The 27,223-nt window shown below is 39.8% G+C and overlaps 1 protein-coding gene across 1 annotated transcript in view; it reads right to left on the bottom strand.

Moving 5' to 3' along the window:
* Positions 1–4,356: 4,356 nt before the first annotated feature.
* The window catches only part of LOC143803979 (uncharacterized), a 41,959-nt gene continuing 19,092 nt past the window's right edge, over positions 4,357–27,223 (bottom strand). The window contains exons 7-16 of the mRNA XM_077281731.1: positions 26,696–26,815; positions 25,153–25,326; positions 24,933–25,006; positions 24,366–24,448; positions 22,939–23,117; positions 21,306–21,456; positions 15,685–15,867; positions 6,746–6,789; positions 6,537–6,646; positions 4,357–5,336 (exon numbers count right to left, since the gene is read on the bottom strand). Coding sequence (XP_077137846.1) covers positions 5,286–5,336; positions 6,537–6,646; positions 6,746–6,789; positions 15,685–15,867; positions 21,306–21,456; positions 22,939–23,117; positions 24,366–24,448; positions 24,933–25,006; positions 25,153–25,326; positions 26,696–26,815 — 1,169 coding nt within the window. The 3' untranslated portion in view covers positions 4,357–5,285. The remainder of the gene's footprint in view (positions 5,337–6,536; positions 6,647–6,745; positions 6,790–15,684; positions 15,868–21,305; positions 21,457–22,938; positions 23,118–24,365; positions 24,449–24,932; positions 25,007–25,152; positions 25,327–26,695; positions 26,816–27,223) is intronic.

Here is a 27,223-nt window from a genome sequence, read left to right on the forward strand (position 1 = left end):
CACGACATCTTCCGCGAATATGTGGATAAATTTATGATTGCGTATCTGGATGATATTCTGGTTTTTTCTGATGATTGGGAGTCCCATGTTAAGCAGGTCAGGATGGTGTTTCAGGTCCTGCGTGCCAATGCTTTGTTTGTGAAGGGCTCAAAATGTCTTTTTGGAGTCCAGAAGGTTTCTTTTTTGGGTTTCATTTTTTCTCCTTCTACTATTGAGATGGACCCAGTCAAGGTTCAGGCTATTCATGACTGGACGCAGCCTACATCTGTTAAGAGTCTTCAGAAGTTCTTGGGTTTTGCTAATTTTTACCGTCGCTTCATCGCTAATTTTTCTGGTGTTGTTAAGCCTTTGACGGATTTGACCAAGAAAGGTTCTGATGTTACTAACTGGTCTCCTGCGGCTGTGGAGGCCTTTCGGGAGCTGAAGCGCCGGTTTTCTTCGGCTCCGGTCTTATGTCAGCCAGATGTCTCTCTTCCTTTCCAGGTGAAGGTTGATGCTTCCGAGATTGGAGCGGGGGCTGTTTTGTCGCAGAGAAGCGCCGATGGCTCTGTGATGAAGCCATGTGCCTTCTTTTCAAGAAAGTTTTCGCCTGCTGAGCGGAATTATGATGTCGGTAATCGGGAGTTGTTGGCTATGAAGTGGGCATTTGAGGAGTGGCGACATTGGCTCGAGGGAGCTAAGCATCGTGTGGTGGTCTTGACTGATCACAAGAATCTGATTTATCTCGAGTCGGCCAAGCGGCTGAATCCTAGACAGGCTCGTTGGTCGTTGTTTTTCTCTTGTTTTGATTTCATGGTCTCGTACCTGCCTGGTTCGAAGAATGTAAAGGCTGATGCTCTTTCTAGGAGTTTTGTGCCTGACTCTCCTGGAGATTCAGAGCCGGCTGGTATTCTCAGAGAAGGGGTGATTTTGTCTGCCATCTCCCCAGATTTGCGACGAGTGCTGCAGGAGTTTCAGGCGGATAGACCTGACCGTTGTCCACTGAAGAGACTGTTTGTCCCGGATAGATGGACCAGCAGAGTTATTTCCGAGATTCATTCTTCGGTGTTGGCGGGCCATCCTGGGATATTTGGTACCAGAGATTTGGTGGCCAGGTCCTTTTGGTGGCCTTCCTTGTCGCGGGATGTGCGTTCCTTTGTGCAGTCTTGTGGAATTTGTGCTCGGGCTAAGCCTTGCTGTTCTCGTGCCAGTGGTCTGCTGTTACCTTTGCCTGTCCCGAAGAGGCCTTGGATGCACATTTCCATGGATTTTATTTCGGATCTCCCTCTCTCTCAGAGAATGTCTGTCATCTGGGTGGTGTGTGATCGTTTTTCTAAGATGGTCCATTTGGTGCTCTTGCCTAAGTTGCCTTCCTCCTCCGAGTTGGTTCCACTGTTATTTCAAAATGTGGTTTGTTTGCATGGGATCCCTGAAAATATTGTTTCCGACAGAGGATCCCAGTTTGTGTCCAGATTTTGGCGGATCTTTTATGCTAAGATGGGCATTGATTTGTCTTTTTCGTCGGCCTTCCATCCTCAGACGAATGGCCAAACAGAACGAACTAATCAGACCTTGGAAACCTATTTGAGATGTTTTGTTTCTGATGATCAGGACGACTGGGTGACTTTTTTGCCATTGGCCGAGTTTGCCCTTAATAATCGGGCTAGTTCTGCTACTTTGGTTTCTCCTTTTTTTTGTAATTCGGGGTTTCATCCTCGTTTTTCCTCGGGTCAGGTGGAGCCTTCTGACTGTCCTGGAGTGGATGTTGTGGTGGATAGGTTGCATCAGATTTGGAATCATGTTGTGGACAATTTGAAGCTGTCACAAGAGAAGGCTCAGCGCTTTGCCAACCGCCGTCGCTGTGTGGGTCCCCGACTTCGCGTTGGGGACTTGGTGTGGTTGTCTTCTCGCTTTGTTCCTATGAAGGTCTCCTCTCCTAAGTTCAAGCCTCGGTTTATCGGTCCTTATAAGATTTTGGAAGTCCTTAACCCTGTGTCATTTCGTTTGGACCTCCCAGCATCGTTTGCTATTCATAATGTGTTTCATCGGTCGTTGTTGCGGAGGTATGTGGTGCCTGTGGGTCCTCCGGTTGAGCCTCCTGCCCCTGTGCTGGTTGAGGGAGAATTGGAATACGTGGTGGAGAAGATCTTGGATTCTCGTATTTCTAGACGGAGGCTTCAGTATTTGGTTAAATGGAAGGGCTATGGTCAGGAGGATAATTCCTGGGTTGTCGCCTCTGATGTTCATGCGGATGATTTGGTTCGTGCCTTCCATGTGGCTCACCCTGATCGCCCTGGGGTTTTTGATGAGGGTTCGGTGACCCCTCCTCAAGGGGGGGTACTGTTGTGAACTCTGTATTCAGGCTCCCTCTTGTGGTCACAGATGGTATTGTGTGACTTTTGTTTTGGGCTCCCCCTGGTGGCTTTGTTTGTTATCCTGCGGGTCTGTGGCTGATCAGCTGCCTCGTTATTCTCTTGGGAGTTTCCTATTTAGCTTTGTTCCACTTCCACTTGTTGCCGGCTGTCAATGTACTCAGTGCTATTCTGATTACTCCTGATTATCTTCGGTTTCAGTCTCTTCAGGAGAAGCTAAGTTCTGTTTAATTATTTTTTGCTCATCAGTCTGCAATATGATTTCTGTGTATGATGAGTCTAGTCCAGCTTGCTAATATGTGATTTCTTCTGCTGGTTTGCTCTGGGGTACAGAGTTGCTTTCCCCGCACCGTTAGTTGGTGCGGGGGCTTGAGCGATCTCTGCGTGGATATTTTTGAATAGGGTTTTTAATTGACCGCACAGCTCCCTTCCTATTTTCTGCTTTCTAGTGTTAGCGGGCCTCATTTGCTAAATCTAATTTCATCTCTGCGTTTGTGATTTCCCCTTGACTCACCGTTCATATTTGTAGGGGGCTATTCTATATCTTTGAGGTCATTTCACTGAGGCAAGTGAGGACTTTCGTTCCCTCTAGGAATAGTCAGTTTCTCAGACCGTGAAGAGACGTCTAGGATTTTCAGGTACGTTCCACGGCTGCCTATAGTTGTTTGCGGATAGGATCAGGTTGCGGTCAATTCAGTTACCACTTCCCCAGAGTTTGTAGTCGGTTTAGTTACTTAGCTAGTCCTACTTGCGATCCTTGCCACTAGGATCATAACAGCCCCCATGTTCTACACTGCCTTTTGGTGTTGAGTAAACATGCTCAGATAGGCTCTTAGCCGAGCATGTTCATGTGCTAACCGAGTGTCTTCGACTTGCTCGAAAAATATGTTTGAGTCCCAGCGGTTGCACATCTTGAGGCTGTTTGACAGTCGCAACACATGCAGGGATTGCCTGTTTGTTAGGCAATCCCTGCATGTGTTGGGGCTGTTGAACAGCAGGGAGACATGCAGCCTCAGGGACTCAAACATATTTTTCGAGCACACCAAAGACACTCAGTTAACACTCACGCGTGCTCAGATTAAACCTTATCTGAGCATGTTCGCTCATCACTACTGCCATTGATAGCCCCCTAATTGGCTGTGTTAACTCATGTAATATTATAGCTGCAGGGCATTAAGCCCATTCTAAGTCTTCAGAAATGCGTGAAATATAACCAAGCATTTATTTTTTCTCCGATCCTTGCTAATTGAATTCCAGAGGGCTTGAATTTACTGGGACCTGCGAGTAACAGAAAATTAAATTTGAAGTCTATCCACTATGAATTTATAGTCTCATCTCTAGTTAGAACGTCTCCAATCAATATAGACATCAATTTTATTTTACTAATATTTAGTCATTTATAGGAACCTTTTAGGTGACACTAATTCCTGTGTTATGCAAGGCCTATAACACATCTTCATCGCCTTCTGCAGCAAATTACATCCCGTTTGTCTGCTTCATAATGTCCCTCACATGTGAAACAATAAATCCAAGAACAGGGATTTATCTATCATGGTTGATCTCTGCATTTATTAAGATGGTAGAGTATTACACATGATAAAAAAAACTCACCTCTGTATATTCAGTATAATCACCGAAATTAAAATATTTAATGACATGACTGGCTAAGACATTTTCTCTTTGACATTGACTTTCACTTACAGTATCTATGGGGTTCATGGTCACAGGTCCATTTTTTTATGAAAAAGGATGAAGAATAATCCAGTCCTTTCATCCAGGGACTGAAAAACTAAAATGAGGTCATGGTACCTGTTGTTTTGAGAAGACAAAATGGCCTACCAATGCTGCACTACTTTGGCATTTTGAGGTAAAATATAATGCAGAGTTTATAATGCAGATGTGAAAACAGTCTGATGAGAATGGGAAGCTAAGGCATTCAGACAAGAGGCACCGAACTGAGAATTATGAGGTTAGCTTTCCTTCTGTAGCATAAAAACAGAAGATTGGATTACAATTAATGATCTCGTCCTACTGCTTAAATATCTGATAAAGAGAAGTGAGCCAGAATTAAGACAAGTGATGAAACCCCTTTTTCATTTCTTTTTGTTGGAGCGCAATTTGTTCTATGGAGGCTCCTCGATATAAGTTTGGTCTAACAAAGTGCATAACTCTTTTTGTACAATATACAATGTACAGTACTATTTCATCAAAGAAATTTACATCGCAACTTAAATTAATATGCATATTGTTTTATTAGAATTAGGAGGAATACACGGTAATTATTTCAATTCAACAATTTGTTAAAATCACTATATATTGTACATAATGAGGACTAATGCATTGTTTCTTAAATTGAACATTTAGAAGGTAACATATAATATTTTTTAAATCAATACTTATACAAATCTAATACAAAAATAGATTTCTCATTACTAAAGGCAGACAAAGAAAACAGTGTATTATAATGTTGAGAAATCTCAATTTTTTTCCAATTTTATTCTTGAACATAATTAAACAGGACTGAATAACATAAAAAAAGATATCATGACTTCCAATTTTTCAACCCATAATTACAGTTAAAGCAAACAATACCTGCAGGGCCGGCTTGTGAACAATTTCATTTGAGTAAAACAAGAAATGTTATAGGAGTTAAATGCTCATTAATTATGGGAATTTGGGCAATATTGTAAAACACAAATGAACAGGTCTGATAAGGCAGCATTGTGTCCCTAAGGATAGGGTTCATATCTAATAAATATCTTAATGTATTTTACAAAGTGCAATCCCAATACAGGGAGTTCAGTATCTTATACATTCATAATCAAATATGTCTTTCAATCATTATAAAATCTTTGTTCTCTGCACAAAAAAGATATCTGAATTTTAGATACTCAGCTAAAACATGACAGAAATATATTCAATTTGTTCAGATTTCTATTCCTTTTTGAATGAGTCACTTTTAATTTCTGGTCGCTTTATCTTGACCTGGAAGAAAACATGCAAAGAATTATCAGTGAAAATTTTTTTTACATTTTAGATCCTTTAGACCAGTCATTCCAAAAACCTGCGCATTTTACCAATTTTCCTCTATTCTGGCCTGTACAGGGTAGGAATGGTTAACCAGCACATCCGGGTGTCCTGTGAAGGGACCTGCACATAAAATGCTTCTTCCTGCCTTAGGCCCCCTGAATAAACTGCAAGGAGCACTGTAGGCAAATATTGCCTTAAACCAGCAATGCACAATCTGAGACCATTGGGCCAAAGCAGCCTACAATCCGATTCTGTGTGGCCTCTCAGCCGTCTGATCACAGACATTCTTGTCTGTGTCTGGTGGCTGTTCCCACTTTCCATGTCAACTGGAGTGGTGCAAGGAAGCAGGAACAGATAAGTACCAATGGGGCACTGTGTGGCAATAGTTGGGACCCCATTTTTTAACAGAATGGTGATCTTCTGACTTCAGTAAGGAGTATATTAGATGGACAGGTGGCCATGCATCAGCTGCTGTCTATTAAACTACATTGAAGAGAGCCACATACATAGTCTCTGTCCTTCTGCAGTATGAATGGGAATGAAGATGACCTTTATTCTCCTGATAGGTTAGAGTCCATGCTGGAATTGGAATCGCCAATTGTTTTACATTTAGGGCACATACTTTCAATGTGTCATCAATGTCTCAGATGGTAATACCCCTATATGTTTTTGCTTCAGCCCTTGGAATAGTTTTAATCTGACAAGATGAACTAGAAAAGCTTTGTGAATCCCTGCATTAGACCTTTTAATGTTGTATGCACTTCTATCAAAAAGAAAATGTTCACACCCTTAGAGGTTCATGTTGTACTGTGTTGATAACTAATTTCTGTATTGCTTTCTCCGACATGGCTGCAGGTGGTGATGCAATGTCAGACCTTAGTGGGCCTTTCCTGCAAAGTATACTCTCTACCTCTCCATTTATTCATTGCTGCTACCATGACAATATAAATGGCAAGTTACACAATTATTTTTGCGAAAATAAAATTACCAAAACCTGACAGACCCGATGATAAGTCATTAGGGTTTGTCTGCAACTGCTGGTGTCTGTCATGTAATAGATTACTGGCATGAATTTGCTTCATCTGAATGAAACAGATGAATGGATTTCCTAATCTGTACTGTTGTTATGATGATGTAACATATTAGCTATCATACCTCGGTTGAAGAGTTGACCTTTTCAAGCTGAGGTTTCCAGTCGACCAAATGTGGAGGTTTATTCTCTTCATCTGAAGTTGGAATGTCTAATTCTCCAAGCCGCTCAAAGGCTAAAAAATGGATCAACATGTGAAATAATAACATAAGCAATGCAATATTAATAAATTGAAATATATGTAATAAAGTCAGGAAATAAGATCTTTACTTACATGAGAATAGAGATGTTTTCCAGCTAAATCGAGATTCATACGTTCTGAGTAAGACAAATCCAAAAAAATATTATTACATAATGTGAAAAAGAGCATGCAGAAGTTACTACAAAATTAAAAAAGTATAAGCATTGTGAACAATGTTTGACAAATAAATAAGGAAAAACCCCAGTGCGTGTCTGAAATTAATCCATAGGTTGCCATTCATCAGACATATGTCAAAATGGTACACAGTTGGTATTGCTGCATTCAGAAACACATGATCTATCAAAATATAAAAATAATGAATCCAATAGTTATGCAGTGTAACAAGAAAAAAGAAATCAAACCACCACAGGTACTTTTTTTAGTTGCCGCAGCATTGTAATAAAATTCAATAACAGGCAAAACATTGTATATATCCCCAAATCACTAAAAGTGTTGGTTTGGCTTGCAAAAAATAAGCCCTCAGTCAGCCCCAGATCCCAAAAAATGGAGACCCTATGGGTCTCTGACCATAATGCTTTTTTTTTGTTGCAAACTTTGGATTTTTTTTCACCACTTAAATAAAAAGAAGCTAGACATGTTTGGCCTAACACCTTGTATTGTGCATACTTTCAAGGTGGAAGTAAAGCTGAAATATGGGATCCTAAAAAATGCAGAAAGAAGAGAAAAATGCAGCTAAAATGCAGCAAAAATTACAGCAAATCCTATGTGTTGGCTGCAGCTATATTTCCTACATAGCCTAAGGCTGCTTTCACACTAGCGTCGGTACGGGGCTGTCACGCTGTGTCGGCCCGACATACCGATGCATACTCTGAAGAAAATGCCCGACGTTGACAGCGGAAGCAGTCTTAAGACGCTTCCGCTGCTTCATTGTAAGGTCCGGGGAGGAGGGGGCGGAGTTTCAGCCGAGCATGCGCGGTCGAAAATGGCAGTCCCGACGCACAAAAAAAGTTACATGTAACGTTTTTTTGTGGCGGTGGTGCGCCAAAACACGACGCAACCGTTGCACGACGGTTGCGACGTGTGGCTATACGTCGCAATGCGTCGGTAATGTTAGTCTAAGGGGAAAAAAAGCATCCTGCTGACAACTTTGCAGGATGCGTTTTTCTCCTAAACGACGCATTGCAACGTGCAGCCAAAAACGCTAGTGTGAAAGTAGCCTAAGAATCACTGGGGGTTCACAAGCTGAGACCCCAAGCAATCAGTAAGTTATTCCTTACTCTATGGATTGTGATTTAACTAGCTGTTCTGTGAATAGCCCTTTTAGTGTAACCTCTTTGTTTGGTGGGATTATCCAGCCCCAATATCTTGATATCAAAATGAATAATCAGAAAATGACTTGTGCTTAATCCCTTCACACAAAAAAATGTAATCATTCATCCATTTTCGAGTCCACAAGTGTGATGCAGACTTATGTGGTGAGCGCCCTCCAATTGGGACAGATGTCAGCTATTTTACATAGTCAGCATGTGTCTCGTAGGGCTCGCTCACATTGGTGAGTAGCATCCAATAATCCTCTCATGCGAGAGAATCGGATGCTATATCCAAATGTCTCTCAGCTGAAATTCTGCTGCGAGCGTGAGCTGAGTATCACTGTTCTGTGATCAGATCCACTCACATGCGAGAACCGCACCATATGTGCGGAGAAGATGGAGAACTTAATTGATCAATCTTCATTTCAATAATTTTTATTTAGGGATTTTTTATAATAAAGGGGAAGGTAATCAACGTATAGCTGAAAAGGATTATTCTATATTATAACCAAAAATATTAACCCCTTACTGACATCGGACGGGATAACCCGCATCAAAGTCGGGATATGTCAGCTGTTTTGAACAGCTGACATGTGCCCGTAATAGACGTGGGTGGAATTGTGATCCACTCGTGCCTATTAACTAGTTAAATGCTGCTGTCAAACTCTGACAGCAGCATTCAATGCGCACCTCCAGCCATCGGGCCAGAAATATGCGTACCGCTGACCCCGTCACGTGATCAGGGGTGATTGTGCATCTGCATAACAACCAGAGGTCTCCTTAAGACCTCTATGGTTGTTGATGGCGGATTGCTATGAGTGCCACCCAATGGTCGGTGCTGATAGCAATGTAGTAATTCAGCTACATAGAGGTGATCTGAGCATCGCCTCTATGTAGCAGAGCCGATCAAGTTGTGGCAACTTCTGGCCTCCCATGGAGGCTACTGAAGCATGCCAAAAGTTATATAAAAAGGTTTTTAAAAATATAAAAAAATAAAAAACATAAAATAAAATAAACCCTCAAACCTATGCATATTTGGTATCGTCATGTTCAGGATCGCCCGATCTATCAATAAAAGAAAGGACTAACCTGTTCACTAAATGGCGTAGCGAGAAAAAAAATCAAAACTCCAGAATTAAGTTTTTTGGGTCACCACGACATTGCATTAAACTACAATAACGGACGATCAAAAGATCATATCTGAAGCAAAATGGTATCAATAAAAATGTCAGCTCGGCACAAAAAAATAAGCCCTCACCCAACCTGAGATCAAGAAAAATGGAGACGCTACAAGTTTCAGAAAACTGAGCATTTTTTTTTTAACAAACTTTGAAATTTCTTTCAGTTTTAGCCTAGCAAAAAAGCCAAACAAAAAACAAATGTGGGATTGCACTTTTTTTGCAATTTTACCATACGTGGATTTTTTTTCCCGTTTTCGAGTACGCAACTTGCTAAAATTAAAGGTGTCGTTTAAAAGTCAGAAAGAAGGAATATAAACCAGCTCACCCGTGATGCATAAACCAAACCTCGGGAGCACGGACCCGCTGTGTCCAGGCGTATAAAGTAAAAAAAAGAAAAGAATGTCCAGCTTCACCGAGTCCGTAAAAAAGAGTTTTCTTTATTCACAAACTTTAAACATGGAGGATACAGACCTCAGCACGAACCATATGGGTAAAAATCTCAACGCGTTTCTGGAGACTAAGCTCACTTAATCTTGACAGAATTATTATTTTGATTAAGGGAGCTTAGTCTCCAGAAACGCGTTGAGAGTCGTTTAAAAGTACAACTCGTCCAGCAAAAAAAAAAAAGCCCTCACATGTCCATACTGACAGAAAAGTAAAAAAGTTATGTCTCTGGAAAGAAGTGGAGCGGAAAAAAACCCCCGCAAAACCGAAAAAAGCTCCGGTCATGAAGGGGTTAATCAATAAGAAATATCAGTGAAACATTCTAGAAAATTTCCAATCTTTAAATAAGAAAAAAATAAGAAATAAGAAGGGGAAAGAGCAAAAAGGGAGTGAAACAAAAGGTAAGATGGGTAAGGATAAACTTTAGATCGTGAAGGAATACGGGAAATTAGGATTGATGGAAAAGAGAGAAAGTAAACGGGAATGGAAAATGGATAAAATAATAAAAAGGGAAATAGGGAGGGTAAAGGATCTGATCAGGATTTTACTTTTCCCTGTTAATTTCTCCATCTTCTCCATTGTGTGAGTCGGTGTATAACTTTGGGGTCAGCCAGAGACCTGACATATTTTTACCTTTTACGGATGCTGGAATTTGATTTCTCGTGCTGTTAATGCTCAAAAGTCAGTCTGGAGTCTGTGCACCGCTACATTTATAGAGGTAACAGTTTTTTCCCCGCACTTAGTGAGCTGATCTCGCTTCCCCCTCCTCCTCTTATGCAATATAAAGAATGTTGTAGTCACCTCTGTATATTCATTGTGTGTAGAATTATTAGGCAAATTACTATTTTGACCATTTCATCAATTTTATGCATGTTTTCCAAATGCAAATTGTATAAACGAGAATGGATGAAGCAGATCAGGTGATCTGTATTTGTGTAATGAGGGAAGGTGAGGCCTCAGGATACAACACTCTCTATTATTAAGGTGTGCAGAAATATTAGGGAGCTTGTTTTCCTCAGGCAAAATCTGTAAAATAAGATACTTAACTTACAGAAAAATAAAAAAATTGTTACTAGTCTTACAGGGAGATACAGCTCTCTTGAAACTACTTACATATTTAGGTGTGATCACAGAACCATCAAGAGTTTTGTTGCCAATAGTCAACATGGTCCCAAAAAAGTGTTGAAAAAAATTAGACTGGGCTGATATATGATGTCAGATTATTTAAAGGTTTTATGGACTGATGAGATGTGAGTGACTCTTAATGGGCAAATGGATGGGCCCTTGGCTGGATCACAAACTGTCACAAACATTCACACCACCAAGGTGGAGGTGGAGTACTGCTATTGGCTGGTATTTTTAAAGAGAGGCCCGGCGCCTGCGCACTGCAGTACTTTGCTCTGTCCTCAACAGGGCAGACAAAGTACGCCTGCGCCGGAGCTGCAGCGTGAATTCAAGAAGAGGATGTCATCTTAGGAAGATGGGAGACCCCGGACCGGACCACGACGTCCATCGGACCAGAACCGGACCGGGACCGCCCCTGGGTGAGTATGATCTAACCTCTTTTTCTCATCTTTCAGGATACATTGGAGGCTTATCTACAGCATTACAGAATGCTGTAGATAAGCCCCTGATACTGGTGGGCTTAGCTCACCTTCGATTTTGGGGGTGATGAGTTCCCTTTAAAGAGAAGTTAGTTGGACCATTTTGTGTCGAAGATGGACTCAAACTGCCAAACCTTCTGTCAGTTTTAGAAGACACTTTCTTCAAGCATTGGTACAGAAAAAGTCACCATCTTCAAGAAAATCAGCATTTCTTTGCATAGCAATGCTTCATTGCCTACAATGAAGTCTCCATTGCTTAACCCCTTAATGACATAACTATTATCCAATTTTCTTTTCTCCTCTTCTTCCAAGAGATATAACAATTTTTTTATTTTTTTTGTCCACCCAGCCTTATGAAGGCGTTTTTAGCAGGGTAAGATATACTTTTGAACAACGTGATTATTTTTATCATGTGACGTACTATAAATCAGAAAAAAATTCCAAGTGAAATTGCAAAAAAATAGTTTTTTTATTTACCATGTTAACTATACGTTAAAAAAAATTACCTGAAAATATGATTCTCCAGGTTAGTATGATTAGGGAGATACCAAATACACTGTGTTCCAAATTATTATGCAAATTGGATTTAAGTGTCATAAAGATTTAATTGTTTTGTTTTTCAAATAAACTCGTGGATGGTATTGTGACTCAGGGCTCAATGGATCACTGAAATCAATCTTAAACACATGTGACAATTGGTTTTCCAGGTGATTCTATTTAAAGAAAAACTACTTAAAAATGATGTTCCATATTATTAAGCAGGTCACAGTTTTCAAGTAACATGGTAAAGAAAAAGGATCTCTCTGCTGCTGAAAAGCATCAAATAGTGCAATGCCTTGGTGAAGGGATGAAAACATTAGAAATTTTCCAAAAACATAAGCGTGATCATCGTACTGTTAATAGATTTGTGGCTGTATCTGAGCACAAATGTGTTTGTGCTGATAAAGGCATAATGAGGAAGATTTCTGCCAGGCAAGTTCATCGGACTAAGAGAGCAGATGCTAAAAGGCCATTACAAAGAAGCAAACAGATATTTGAAGCTGCTGGTGCCTCTGGAGTCCCTCGAACCTCAAGGTGTAGGCTCCTTTAAAGGCTTGCTGTGGTGCATAAACCTACTATTCGGCCACCCTTAAACAGTGTTCACAAGCAGAAATGGTTGTATTGGGCCCACACATACATGAAGACTAATTTCCAAACACTCTTGTTTACTGATAAGTGTTGAGCAACCCTGGATGGTCCAGATGGATGGAGTAGTGGATGGTTGGTGGATGGCCACCATGTCCCAACAAGGCAACGTCAGCAAGGAGGTGGAGGAGTCATGTTTTGGGCCAGAATCATGGGAAACAGCTGGTAAGGCCCTTTAAGGTTCCTGAAGGTGTGAAAATGACCTCTGCAAAGTATATAGAGTTTCTGACTGACAACTTTCTTCTATGGTCTAAAAAGCAGAAACGTGCCTTCAGGAGCAAAATCATCTTCATGCTGACAATGCCCCATCTCATGCTGCAAAGAATACCTCTGAGTCATTAGCTGCTATGGGCATAAAAGGAGATAAACTCATGGTGTGGCCACCATCTTCCCGTGACCTCAACCCTATAGAGAACCTTTAGAGGATCATCAAGTAAAAGATCTATGAGGGTGGGAGGCCGTTCACATCAAAACAGCAGCTCTGGGAGGCTATTCCAACTTCATGCAAAGAAATACAAGCAGAAACTCTCTAAAAACTCACAAGTTCAATGGATGCAAGAATTGTGAAGGTGATATCAAAGAAGGGGTCCTATGTTAACATGTAACTTGGCCTGTTAGGAGGTTTTGGAGTTAAATAGCTTTTTTGTTCAGTGAATGTGACCTCCTAATGCTGCAAATTCCACAAATGAGCATTTTCAGTTCTTTAAAACATATCAAATGTTTAGAAATTCTACTGTGCATAATAATTTGGAACAGTGCATTTTGAGTTTTTATTCATTTTGAAGATTATACTGTTATCATTGGGAGGTTTCTTCAATAAAATTTGATGTATAATCTAACGGGTGATGACTTTTATTAGACTGACTGTCGTTTGCACCGACCATTTAGGAAAATCTGATAAAAATGTAATTTGCATAATAATTTGGAACATAGTGTATGTATAGATTTTTTCTATTTAAACATAGCATTTACATTTTGAGGTCTTATATTTTGCGCCCTGAGCTGACGTTTTTATTGATCCCATTTTGGGGTACATGCAATGTTTTGATTGGCTTTTACTGCATTTTTTCAGTAATGCAGAGTTAAAAGAAATGTTATTCTGGTTTTAGATTTTTTTTTCTGATTATGCTGTTTACCAATCAGGTTAATTAATTTAATATTTTTATATACAGGACTTTTACGGTGGTATCAATACCAAATATGTGTATTTTTTTAAATGAGGGAAAGAAAGATGATTTAATTAAATTTTTTCCCGCTTTCTACTGTATTTATTAGATCCATTAGTGGATTTGAACCTGTGAACATCTGATTGCCTGTACTATACACAGCAATACTACAGTACTGCTCTGTATAGCAATAATTATGATCTCATGTGAAAGCCATCATGTAGCTAACGTTCATTAGAGTATTGTCATGACAGGCACAAGATCTTTCAGCAGACCCTCGGCTTTCAGGGAAACCAATTGGCTCTCCACTATCATGTCACAAAGGGACCTATGAAAATGTGGAATCACGCACTCCCCAGTTGTCGAACAGTAAATGCTGCTGTCAGAGATTGACAGCAGCATTTAAGAGGTTAACAACTCTGCTCCACCCGCAACTGTTTATCGGCATATGATGGCTGAATAACTCAGCCATTAACTGCTGGGAAAGATGTGATCTCAACTTGAGAGTCCACATTAAGGTCAGGGAGTCAACATATGACATACATGTACAGCATATGTTGGCAAGGAGTTAAAGGAAACCTGTCATCAGGAAAATGCAGTCCAATCTACAGGCACCATGTTAAAGAGCAGGAAGCGTTGCCATATAGTTTTATAAGAAAAGATTTGGTGTATTCTGTGTTTTAATCATTTAAACTTCTAATCTTTCAGGAACTTTCTGTCCAGTGGGCGGGCCTATCAGTGACTGACAGCTGCCTAGGTCAGCACAGTGGCTCAGTGCTTAGCACTGTTGCCTTGCATCGCTGGGTCCTGGGCTCATACTCCACCAAGGACACCATCTGCAAGGCGTTTGTATGTTCTCCCCGTGTTTGCGTGGGTTTCCTCCAGGTTCTTCAGTTTCCTTCCACATTCCAAAGACACAATGATAGGGAATATAGATTGTGAGCCCCAAAGTGGTCAGTGCCGATAATGGTTGTAAAGCAATGTGGAATTAGCTCTATATAAGTGAATATTTCAATTACTGGACTGAAAATCTCAGAAATAGCAGGTTTAAATGACTAAAACACAGGTTATACTGAATCTTTTCTCATAAATCTATATATCAATCTACTCCTCTCTCTGCTCTATAACATGATGTCTTAAGTTGGGCTGCATTTTCATGGTGACAGGTTGCCTTTAAAGATGACATGATTCCTTCCTCACCTGCCCTAAGCTCTATTGAGAACTTGACAAAACTTCACTTGTACTTTCTGAAACTTTTGATTTACCTACTGCACTACATTTGATTCATTTTGATTATTCATTTTTAAAATTGAAGATTGCCCAATAATTGAGCACATGGTGTAGTAGGTAACATATGATCCACCAATCACAATATGTGATATCACAGCTCACCTCCTCCCCTCCTGTACAATTACTGATAACACCTCTATTCACAGCTAAAAACATAGGATCCACCAGTCACAAAACATGACGTCACAGCTCACCTCCAATAAGTATGGCACGGAGGAGGCGAGTTGTGACATCAGTCATAGTAACCCTATCAATAAGAGTTAGATCCGGTAGTTATGTATTTCTGTTCTTTGGGAGGACTATAGCAGATCACGGACTGGTTTCAGGAGCTTCAGTACTGTAGTAGACTCATCCATTTCCTGGCAAACAGTGGCAATTAAGTAGCAAATTGTTGCAACTTACCAGTTTCTTTAGCCATGGTGTACATAGTGTTAAATAGGACTCCAGATAACATATATTACATTATCTGTACTCAGAGAGCTATCTCTGTATTATCTGAGGTGTTACATAGGACTGCAGGTAACATCTAATACATTATCTGTATCAATGCTCAGATGTGATAGCAGGAATGCAGGAGTGCGCAGTCAAAGTCCACAGAAGATTATTCCTAAGCAGTATATAAGTATAATCATTTATTAGGCATGCAGCAAAAATACTTACTGATTTTTGTCTACAGATCACAGCCTTTATCAGGTGATGTACAGGATTAACACTTTGTAAGTGGTTTAAATCGCTATTTAACCGTCAAATTTTGTAATACTTCCTATGCAATTCTAAAAATAAGTCATTTTTTCTAGTTTACATTACAAGAGTGAATCAGTTGCCACTTACTCATCAGCATATTCCTCATTCTGTTTTCTCTTTCGATACCAACGAACTGCAAACCAGATTCCCAGGAGCAGCAGAAGAAGGAAGGACAAAGCTCCAAATAATATGCCAAAGAATGCACCCAGGTTCATGTAGAAATGTTCACATTGTGGTCCAGATGTGGTATAGATAGAGAATGGTTTACAGCTAAAAAAAAATAAAAAAATAAAAAATAATAATTAAAAAATAAGTAAATATATATATGGGAGTGGAGAGAAGTGAATATTCATTTCTCTTAAGTAGCGGGCACACCTGACCGCCCGGCAACTACAGGAAGCCGGCGGCTACGAATGACACTGTGTGTGCTACTACTGTAAATAGCAATGAATACTCACTACCCTCCACGCACATAGTCCTGGTGTGGAGAGCAGTGAGAATTATGACAGCTGTATCTGCTTGTAAGCAGCGCATGACGTCCCTGCCATGTGCTGCTTACAAGAATAAAGCAGTTACTGGCATCAGAATAAGATGCTGCGAGGGAGCACAGGGATGGTAAGTAGGATGGTTTATTTTTTTATGTTTTTTGATGGGAGATATGCATACAAGGATAGGGATGAGGAGCTATGCACACCATGATAGGGATTAGGAGCCATGCATACCAGGATGGGGATGAGGAGTCATGCAGTCCAGGATACGGATAAGGAGCCATGGAGACAAGGATAGAGATGAGGAGCCATGCAGACCAGAATTGGGATGAGGAGCCATGCATACCACTATAAGGAGGAGGATGCCATGCATACTAGGATAGGGACAAGGAGCCATGTAGATCAGGATGGAGATAAGGGGGCTATGTAGACCATGATGGGGATGAAGGCACAATGCATTTCCAGCTTATTCTTGAATCAATACATTTTCCCTGTTTTTTGTGGTAAAATTATATGCCTTGGCTTATACTCGGATTGACTTGTACTCGAATATATACAGTGTTTACAGTACATAGTGACACAGAGTGGCATATTATCACTGAACCACAGTAAAAGCCACATGTAGATACAGATTTTAACATGGGTTTACCAAAATTTTAATGTTCATTTAACCCCTTCATGACATAGCAATTTTCCATTTTTTCATACTTTCATTTTTCTTCCCCCTTCTTCCAAGAGGCCTACCTTTTTTCCCCACATCGACATAGGATGGCTTAATTTTTGCGTAAAAAGTTGAAGTTTTGAATTACACCATTTATTTTATCATAGACTTTATAAGAAAATAGAAAGTGCAGTGAAATGATGGAAGAATACAATGGAATTCTGTCACTGTTTTTATTGTGCATTTTTTTTAGCCTTTGTTGTGTATTAAAAATTACTTAGTTACATGATTCTTCAGATTAGCACTAATACAGCCATACTAAAAATATAATTTTTGTTTTAAGTGTTGAAAAAATATTAGAAATTTGTAAAAGAAAAAAAAAAATTGTGACCCCATTTTTTAGATCCATAATATTTTAAATGTTTCCATTAACAAAGCATTTATTGCTTTGCGGGCTCACATATTTAGTAGTACTATTTTGGCGTGCATACTACATTTTGATTGATTTTTATAGTAATTTTGGTGGTTTAGTGGCAATTAAAAAACGCTATCTGATGTTGAGTTGTATTTTTTTATGGCTTTTACCGTATAGGTCACTTAATTTTATATTTTGATTGAACTTTTCCGGATTTTTGTTTAATTTTTCTTTTTTTTCTTTTGAAAGTGAAAAAGCAGGCTTATTCAAGGTTTTTTTTTTACAGTTTTAACCCTCCGTCAGGGGCAACTGATCTGACAGGCGCAGCTCACTTAGGCTACGTTCACATTTGCGTTGTGCGCCGCAGCGTCGGCGCCGCAGCGCACAACGCAAACAAAAACGCAGCAAAACGCATGCACAACGCTGCGTTTTGCGCCGCATGCGTCGTTTTTTTCATTGAATTTGGACGCAGCAAAAATGCAACTTGCTGCGTCCTCTGCGCCCCGACGCGGGCGCCGCAGCGACGCATGCGGCGCAAAACGCAAGTGCGCCGCATGTCCATGCGCCCCCATGTTAAATATAGGGGCGCATGACGCATGCGGCGCCGCTGCGGCGCCCGACGCTGCGGCGCTGGCCGCAAATGTGAACGTAGCCTAAGTTTAATTTCTCTATTATCAGTGGTTTGTCTGGGAAACACCCTCCTCCCAGTACCTTCCTAACTTTAAAGGCTGTGTGAAACCTGAGAAGCCTCTTGTGCTGCAGAGCTGCAGGAGATCAGATATCCATGTTTTGGCTTCTCCGGCTCATTGCCCCTGAATGCGTCACACCTTTGACGGTTAGAATTTGCTGTTTTTATTCATTCCAATTGTTTTTTTAGCTTGTTTTATGAATAGCTAGTGCTAAATTTGTGGATTTGTCATAGAAGGTTTTGTTAGAAATAAGAGTGTGCTTCTCAGGCACATTGCGCCCTAACACATATTCTCTCTCTTGCTTCAGCTTTTCTTCTGAAATGGCGAGGAGAATATTTGACTTGTCAAATGCCCTTCATGTTGAGCAAGTGCAAAATATACTGTTTGCTGATGAGACAGACCCCTTACAGCTAGAAGATTTAGGGGAAGAAAGTGACATTGCTTCAGAAGATGATGTGGAAGAATGGAAGCCCCCCCTACTTTACGTAGGGAATATAGGGGGGGTCACATGGTCACACAGACTCTACAGCTAATTGGTCATTTCTGGTTACTAACCAAAGTTGATGTTTCTGTTATTTATATTTGTTGTTTTATTGGGTAAATCCGGCCCCAATCAGCTGTTTTGGCGGTTTTATAACGACTGACAATTGGTTGTCAGTGCGTTGCCATGCTGTCGCCGGGATATTTATGGCCGTGTTATGGCAGAATACAATCATTGTGAGGTACCGTTGGAAGAAAAGAAGACCCCACCCTGCCGCCCTTAAATTTTGCTTTGTCGTGATGTTTATGTTGTGGGAAAATCGCCCAGTCTATGGGTGGATGGTTTATTGGTTTGTGGAATAGTTGGTGAATTTACATGATTAATTTATCTGGGAATGTTTTGTTAATCTTTTATGAGTTACCCAAAATAAACATCACGGCCTTATTTTTCCACTAAGAAAGCTTTGTCTTGTGTTTATTTCATTTATGAATGAGGCTTGTGTTGCCATGTCCAGATGTGTCTGATACAGGTCAAGATGGAGAGCGTGAGGAGGATGCTCAAGACATAGAAACATATTACTTTTCTGGTTATTAAACATTTTTTTCCACCTGATTATGTGTATTCTCATTTATTACATTCCTATTAAGGTAACTGATCACTTTTAGAGCATTGAAATTTTTTAAAAAGGAAAATATAGCCAATTTTCTAGCCTGTGCCGGACAGGCGCAATGCCCCTAAACTCGTTATGAAACATATTGCCCCAGACGGAGGGTTAATGACTTTTATTTCACTTGAGAGACTTGAACTTGTGATTTTTTGATTGCTTGCAATAGCACAGCATGGTGGCTCAGTAGTTAGCATGGTTACTCAGTGGTTAGCACTGTTGCTCTGCAGCATTGAGTGTTTAAATCCCACTAAGGCTGCGGTCAGACGGTCGTATGTTCTCTCATGCAAGAGAATCGGACAGATTATATTGTTGACATTCGGTTCAGACTGTCAACTGAGTGTGATTCTATTCTCTCACATGAGGGAATTGTATCCCAGGTGCAGAAAAGATGTAGAACTTAATTTCTCCATCTTCTCCACTTTCTCTGTCTGCCAAATGAGACTGCACTCGGATGACAGCCAGGTGAAGTCCAATGTTTCACACTCACCCGTATACTTGTATGTGTGGACGTGATGCGATTATCAGATGTACTAGCAGCATGCTAGTAGGCAGTGCCCCATTATATAATATTAGGCTGAGTGCTATCCAAAGAAACATCAGATAGCACTTGGCCGTGTTAAGCACTAGTGAGATTGAGCCCAAAGGATAGTATCTTTAAGGAATTAGCATGTAATCCCTATATTTAATAGAGACATTTAAATTTTAAGCTCCAAAAGGGATAGTTATGATAATAAAGTCTGAAAAGTGCTACTGATATGTCGATATATATAAGCAAGTATAAATAAATTAATTAATTCATAAAATCATGGCCTTCCTAGGAAGCTAGTCCCATGGTACTGACAATAGGGCTGCCTGACTGCCATAACCACTATAAGCAAATGTGCTAATGAATACTGTACAGCATGCCTTAAATGTTGCTGTCTGATATTTAAGGGGTTAAAGGGTGAAAATAACAATTAAGACTTAGCTTAGTTTAACCCCTTCACGATCTATGATGTATAAGTACGTCATAGGTCGTTTCCCTATATTTGATGAGGGCTCCGGTGCTGAGCTCACATCTTTCCCGACACATGACAGCTGATTTGGTCAACTGTCATGTGCCTCTAACAGCCGGGAATGGAATTGCGATCCACATGCACCTGTTAACATGTAAAATGCCGTTGTCAATGTCTGACAGCAGTATTTAACTAGAGCTGGGCAGAAGTGCATCACAAACCATGCCCATCTGTGCCCTTGTGATCATGACACAACCCCTACAGTAGCTTCCACAGTGTATAAAGGCCCCCATATTGTATGATGGCAATAACAATAGTCCCCACACTGTATTATGGACTCCATAGTAGTTCTCACACTGTATGATGGCCCCCACAATAGTCCCCACATCACATGATAGCCCCCAAGGTAGGCCCCAAACTGTATAATAGCCCCACGCATTAACTTCTGCCCTATATAATGGCCCCTGCATTAGCTCCCATGCTGTATAAGAGCCCAAGCACTAGCTCTTACTCTGTATACCTACCCCCTCATTAGTTCCCACACTGTGTAATAGCCCACACATTAGCTCCCACACTGTATAAGGACCCACTGATTAGCTTCAATGCTGTATAATGTCCCTAGCATTAGCTTTCATACTGTATAAGGGCCCCCAGATGAGCTCGCACATTGTGTGAGGGCCCAGCACAGAAGTCCCTACAAAGTGTGATAGGCCCCCATAACTAATGATGCATCCACAGTCCCACCACACAATTTAAACAAAACGATAAACATCATATACTCACCTAATCCAGGATCCTGATGAGTCCTCTGGCAAAGTGCGAGCGGATCAATGTGCTGTCATTGCACACAGAGGATATCAGAGTCCTGATGCAGCAAAATAACATCACCGTGCTGGGACTCTGAAGGCCTTTGCTTACGCCGATGCATCATCTACTGTTCTGTAGACAGCAGGCTTAGAGCGACCTACGGTCTACAGAACAGAGATTAATATAAATATATACAGTATATAGCTAACAGTAGCAGTATCTCCGTTTGTGCCCCTCCAAGCAAGGGGCCTGGGGAAACCGTATCCTCTGTTTCCTCGGTAGCTAGGCTACTAACTAGTACTTTGACCTATTCAATCCCTCTGATAGCTCACATTTCTGACACATTTTCTTCATCTTTTATCTCTATCTTTTATAAAATCTTGTATTTTTGTAAATCTGATGATGATATATGATTGTGCTGCTGCTATATTGTATTATCGCATTACCTTGTAATTCTGCTTTATAAACAGGATGACATTTATTAAGTTACAGCATATCTACTTACATGCAGCTAACATTGTTGTTAACAATCACACAGTTGGCATCGTTCTTACAGTATTTATATTTTTCGCAGTGTGTGCACTGTAAATCAGAAAGATCCACTTTATATTTGCTATTTGCACAGAATGCAAATTCTGCAAGTTGTATTAGATCCACTGAGGAAAGAAAACAGCAACATCAAATACTACAATACTGTAAATTACACATACAAATGATTTATAGATGTTTTACTGGAATGTGGGTGACCAAACAGAACATGTTAAAGGGAACCTGTCGCCCCAGAAAATACGATTTACCTGTATATATAGGATTAATATGCAGATAAATACCATTACAAGGCTGTCTGACCGAATTTCTAATAGTGAAGGTACAGGGAGTCACTGGATTTCAGTCATGGGAGCACGGAGTGGTTAAGTTCTTCAATGCTCACAGCACAGTTTACTATACTGTGAGGGTCGGCTGTAATGGCTCCCATCAATTTGATTGACAGTCAACTCTGCAATGCATCTGTGCAGAGATATATGTTTATCCAAGTCCTAGGGCATGCTTACAATTGCTGCTCACAGAATCTGTGCAAGCTCACGTGACTGAAAGCTAGCAGGTCCTGAGAAAAAATCAGTTCATTTTCTCACTGTAGTTGCACTTTCAGTAAGGTGACCAGGCAGAATTATCATGCTATTTACCTGCAGATTAACCTTCAATGGCAGGTAAATGGCATCTGAAGTGACAAGTTCCGTTTAAAGCTTGTAACTTTATCACTTTGCCACAAAGGAAAGAGGTTATAGAGCAACGCAATGAGTACATATCAATAATGCATCACTACATTATGCAATCATTGTGTAATGGAGCATTTCTAAAAGTTTGGGGACCCATGGTCAAAATTATTGTTATTTTGAACAGTTAAGTTAAAGATGAAATGATTTCTAAAAGGCCTAAAGTTAAAGATGACAAATTTCCTTTGTATTTCAGGCAAAAATATATTTATTTGTAAAAAGAGAATTAGGCACCAGTTGTTGAAAATAAGCAGCTCAAAATCAGCTCCTTTTGATCTGGTCGTTAACTCTTCAAAAGAACCTGGCCAGACCCTGCTCTGCTTTGTTGCTCTTAGGAGATGTTATACTGAATAGGAGTTTGTTGTTGTTATTGGAGATTCGTCGTCCTGTGTGATGTGCTTAAGCTAAGTGTTTGGAGAGAAGTTGTTGTGGAGGTGTACTGTATTACATGTGAGTTTATCTCCTGGTCCCTGCTACCATTTAGTTTATTCCTCCATCTCCCTATCCTCCTTCCTATTGTTTGTTGGTGCTTTTGCATGATAGAGGGTTAATGTTACTCCTGATTTATCTTTTTTGTCTTGTTCATATTTCTGTCCCAGGCTCCATGGGGTGGTGGAGGGGAAAGATCAGGGATTAACAGAAGCATAGTGAGGTTGGAGACTCGGGCCTCTCTACCATCAGTAGTACCCCAGGATAGGGATAGTTAGGGTCCCAGTTCCAGGGACAGTTTGCGGCCCACCTCCTCTACCTAAAACCATCACAACATGACAAGAATGCACTGCATCATAAAACAAATGTGACAGGTAACATTTTAGAATATATTAACTTTTGTCTTACAATATACAGATATTGAGGAAAACTTACATGTAAAATCCTCAGTTACACCATCAATTACAATGTCATCTATTGAAAGCTTGCTTCGAGTAGAATGGTTTTTAAGATGTTCCAACAGATTGTTATTTAGAAACAAAAATATAGTAATATTCGCCTTATAACTAAATCGTGCCATGAATATTGCTGTCATATTGTCAGTAATACTGCTCCTGAAAAAAAACATAAAAATATAACAATCAAACAACATAAATCCAGTGAAGAAGTTAATTGTAAGATGTGTTCAAATTATTACAATAAATGTTGAAACAGCAAATACAGATATTGTTTCTATCTAGCTTGAGAAAGGATCTGTTTTGTCGCAGATTTTCATGATGACTACTTCTATCTGACATTCTATACCAAGGAAAGTTATGTATACAGGGATATTATGAGTATCGTAGACTATGATTCATGCCCTTACTCTGCTAAAGGTCCTTCATCATTGTATTTTTAGGTCTAAAAGTTCTATGTTGATTAATGTTATGATATATTTGTATTGGGGCTTTGCTTCACTTTTTTTGCTAGTTTATCCTTGTAAAATAGTTTACAAATGAATCAAGTCCAGCTTTATTGCTGTTACAGTACATGTTGGCATTACAGATGAGCAAATTTATTCAAGTGGAATTACATTCTCTAATTTTCCAACAATCTGTATTACCATGATTACATATTTTTTTTATAATTTGTGATTTGCAAATTCAGCAAACTGGTGGCCAACTGAGGCTGCCATTTTACTGAGCCATAGAGGGCCAGACAAATGGACATAAGAAAAAAAATGTGAAGATTTCAATATTCAGCTATCCAGCTACAGCTGCCGCCCACCATCCAATCTTCTGCACTTCTTCCTTTCACCTTCCCCACGCATTCTCTTCAGCCTCTTCACTCCAAACCAGGACTTCAGCCTTGACAAAGCCTCAGATGTCACGCTGTGCCATGCCATTGCACGTCCCGATGTTATGATGTGTGTTGCCAAGTGACCACATGGTGCATATGCATAATGATGTCTATGATCTAGTTGGGGTGCAAGTCGGGACTTGGATTGAAGAGAATGTGTGCAACGGAGAAAGGGAAAAAGAGGAGGCTCTGATGGTTGGCTGAAGGGACGATGGAACAGGTGAGCTGTGAGATGAGTATTAGGCCCCAGAGCATAATAAGAGAACATTCCATTGAATATAATGTCCATGTAAAGACATTTGCATCTCAGTAGATTCAATCATCTGTAGCAAATACGCTATGTTGTCACCAAAGCTAGCATGTTGGTAGCTGCTACATTTGTAAGTTGTTGTTTTTTCTGGAGCATTGGTTAATGACAAGCGTACATTCTCTTGGTATATTTCAAAAATAATAAAAGCACCATCAGTGAGTACAAGTTGAAGTAGGAATGAAAATACAAACCCAGTTTCAGTAAAGTGACTTACCAAACCTTATCAGTCAAACCACTTGCAGCATGATCAAACAAATCTGCAACATCATATGGAGCATCTTGAAGTTTATCTTTAATCTGCATAAGTGAAATAAACAAAAAGACTTAATCATAATCTTATGAATTATGATTAATATGTCTCATTAGGCCATTATAGGGCGATTATTTAGCCCATCATAGACACCGGAGGGTCCTCCTGTAAACACAAAAGTCTCTACTCAACTTTACTATGTAATTGTGTATTTTTAAGGTCGCATCTTTAGAATCTGGTAACATCTGGTGCCTTTTAAACATATTAAACACTTGTAAATATGGCGTTTGCAAAATAATCTTGACAAGATGGATGACAAAACTAGGATTGTCTATCCTTTACATTGTAATCTCGTATGAGCCGGGATGTCACTCCTCGTGTTTAAAATGTAAAATGATACGTTACTCTATAATGTCTGATATTGTCTGTACTTGTACCCCCGATTTGTAAATTGTGTGACAGATTCAATAGACACTTGTGCAATCTGCATTAACGAAGATACAAATGTACAATACATGGATATACACCCACCAGCTCATAACCTTCGTCATAAGTGAAATTTCTCTTAGACGTTAAAGTTACATTTAAAGACCTCTTCTTTGTGTCTAAAGAAAAAAACAAACAAACATGGCAGATTATTAGATGTGTAATAACCATCATGGAAGACAGTACAGGGCACATACACGCTGAGTTCTGAACTACAGTTTATAATAAAGAGATGTCTTCATACAGCCTGAGAATAGGGACTTACCTGGTCTCAGTTCTGCATTGTAGGACTCCGCTGCTTCTGTACATCTTCCACCAGTGAATGCTGGCAGGCATGTGCATTGAGGACTGCAATCCACGCCATCTCTTGTACATGTCCCGCCATTACTACAGTAGTTTTTGTCACACTGTGCAATACATGAACAATCTACACCATTACCTGCAAATAGTAATGGGAATAGACCAGTTATTGGTATATATAGTTACAGTAAGGAACAAAAGAACATTTTTATTTTGAAAGTGTATCCCCAAAGGCTTTATTGTAAGATTCTCATTAGTGAATGTACAGATAAAACCATAGTTATAAAAATACAGATAACACACAGCCCTTTGATAGGTATATTTAAAACCAGAATAGCGATCACCTTCAAAATACTTGTCTTGTTCTAAAAGGGACAAAGGAAATTCTCTGATTTCACAGATTAAATCTGTGCAGTGTTGTATTTCACCTGTGGAGGCGCTGCAGCAGACGTAAACTCGTGCTTTTGTTCACAGACTTAAGTTCAGCTATTTTATTATTAGTTTCAGAATTTAGTGCTAGTTTACAGTCACACTATCAGTGTTTGGTCAGTGTTTCACATCAGTACATGTAAGCTGAAACGAGGAGTGGGTGATAAATAATGAGGTTGTGATGTGTTTCTATTATGCTATATTTCTATGCATTTCTACTGTATTTCTATGATTCTATGGTGTGTTCTCCTTCAATGGAAGTCTTCAAACAGATGCTGGACAGACATCTGTCTGAGATGGTTTAGTGAACAGAGGGTTGGACACGATGACCCTTGAGGTCCCTTCCAACTCTAACATTATATGATTGTATGATCTATACTTTTCCTCTTATTGTTCCTCACCTGGTTTTGGCTTATAAATACTGTATAAACTACTGGCCAAAAACTTAGCGTGTGACAGTAGCCTTAGGGAATTTCAGAGGTAATTTCTATACCACGACCCTAAAAATGTACATGGTAAAAATCAAAAAGAAGTTCATAACGTTTTACAAGATGGGTGTTGTCAGCATTGACCTGGAAATCAACATCAAGGGCTGAATTTCTCATTAGACACATGACATGAGTCCTTGAACATGGTTCAGGAGAGTTGGCAGCAACTGTGCAGAAAAACAATCAGTGGGAGTTATGTAACCACTACCACAGGGATAAACCTCCATTAATCTTTCTAAACGGAGGCAGATGCAGATAGCTACCTACCGGAGTGCTCACTAATCTGCTCATATTGCCTCTCAGCAGAAGATGTGGGATGTGAGGGGAGAGGAGCGGCCCTGCTGTGACTAATGGGGAAAGCAAAGTTGAGTCTGTTATATCGATGGTCCCTGCATTATTTGCACAGGGGCTCATCTGTAAAGTGTGACTGTGCCGAGCTGTGCAGATTAACCACAGCCATGTGAAGGAGACTGAATATTAATTAAGAAATTATTAATTCATCTTGAATGGCACTGAAATAAAGTCATATTGGAACTAATATGAGACTGAAGTAAATGTTATTGATGTGCTAAAAAGAATTTATTCACTTACCTGTGAATCTATCATTACAAATACAAATGTAACTCCCTTCAGTGTTAGTGCAGGTTGCATAAGGGGAGCAGACATCGCCGGTCTCACATTCATTAACATCCTCACAGTGAGTCCCGTTACCTAATTTACATAAAACATTTCGCAATTAACACTGGATATAACAATAGAGGTAGATGTGATAATGAAAACGTATTAATCTGCATACATTATTTAATCAGTTTTTGAAAAATAGAAGCATGGAAACATGAACTCATCAAGTTCCCAAATGAAATATAACAGTAAAGTATCTGACACAAGATATTGTTATGGTCAGACTACAGGGAAGGCTACTGAAGGCCCTCACTCATATTAAGAAGAGCGTGGTCATATCTATCACACCAAGGAGTTAATATAAAGTGAGAAAATAATTTGCTTATCTATACATCCATGATTACAATTACAGGTGAAACTTCCTATTGTATTACTGCTGGTTGCATTAAAGAGAATCTGTCATCCCTTGGACACTTTTCAGCCATGATATTTTCCAGG

This window comes from Ranitomeya variabilis, chromosome 2 (assembly GCF_051348905.1).
Source record: "Ranitomeya variabilis isolate aRanVar5 chromosome 2, aRanVar5.hap1, whole genome shotgun sequence".
Classification (NCBI taxonomy): domain Eukaryota; kingdom Metazoa; phylum Chordata; class Amphibia; order Anura; family Dendrobatidae; genus Ranitomeya; species Ranitomeya variabilis.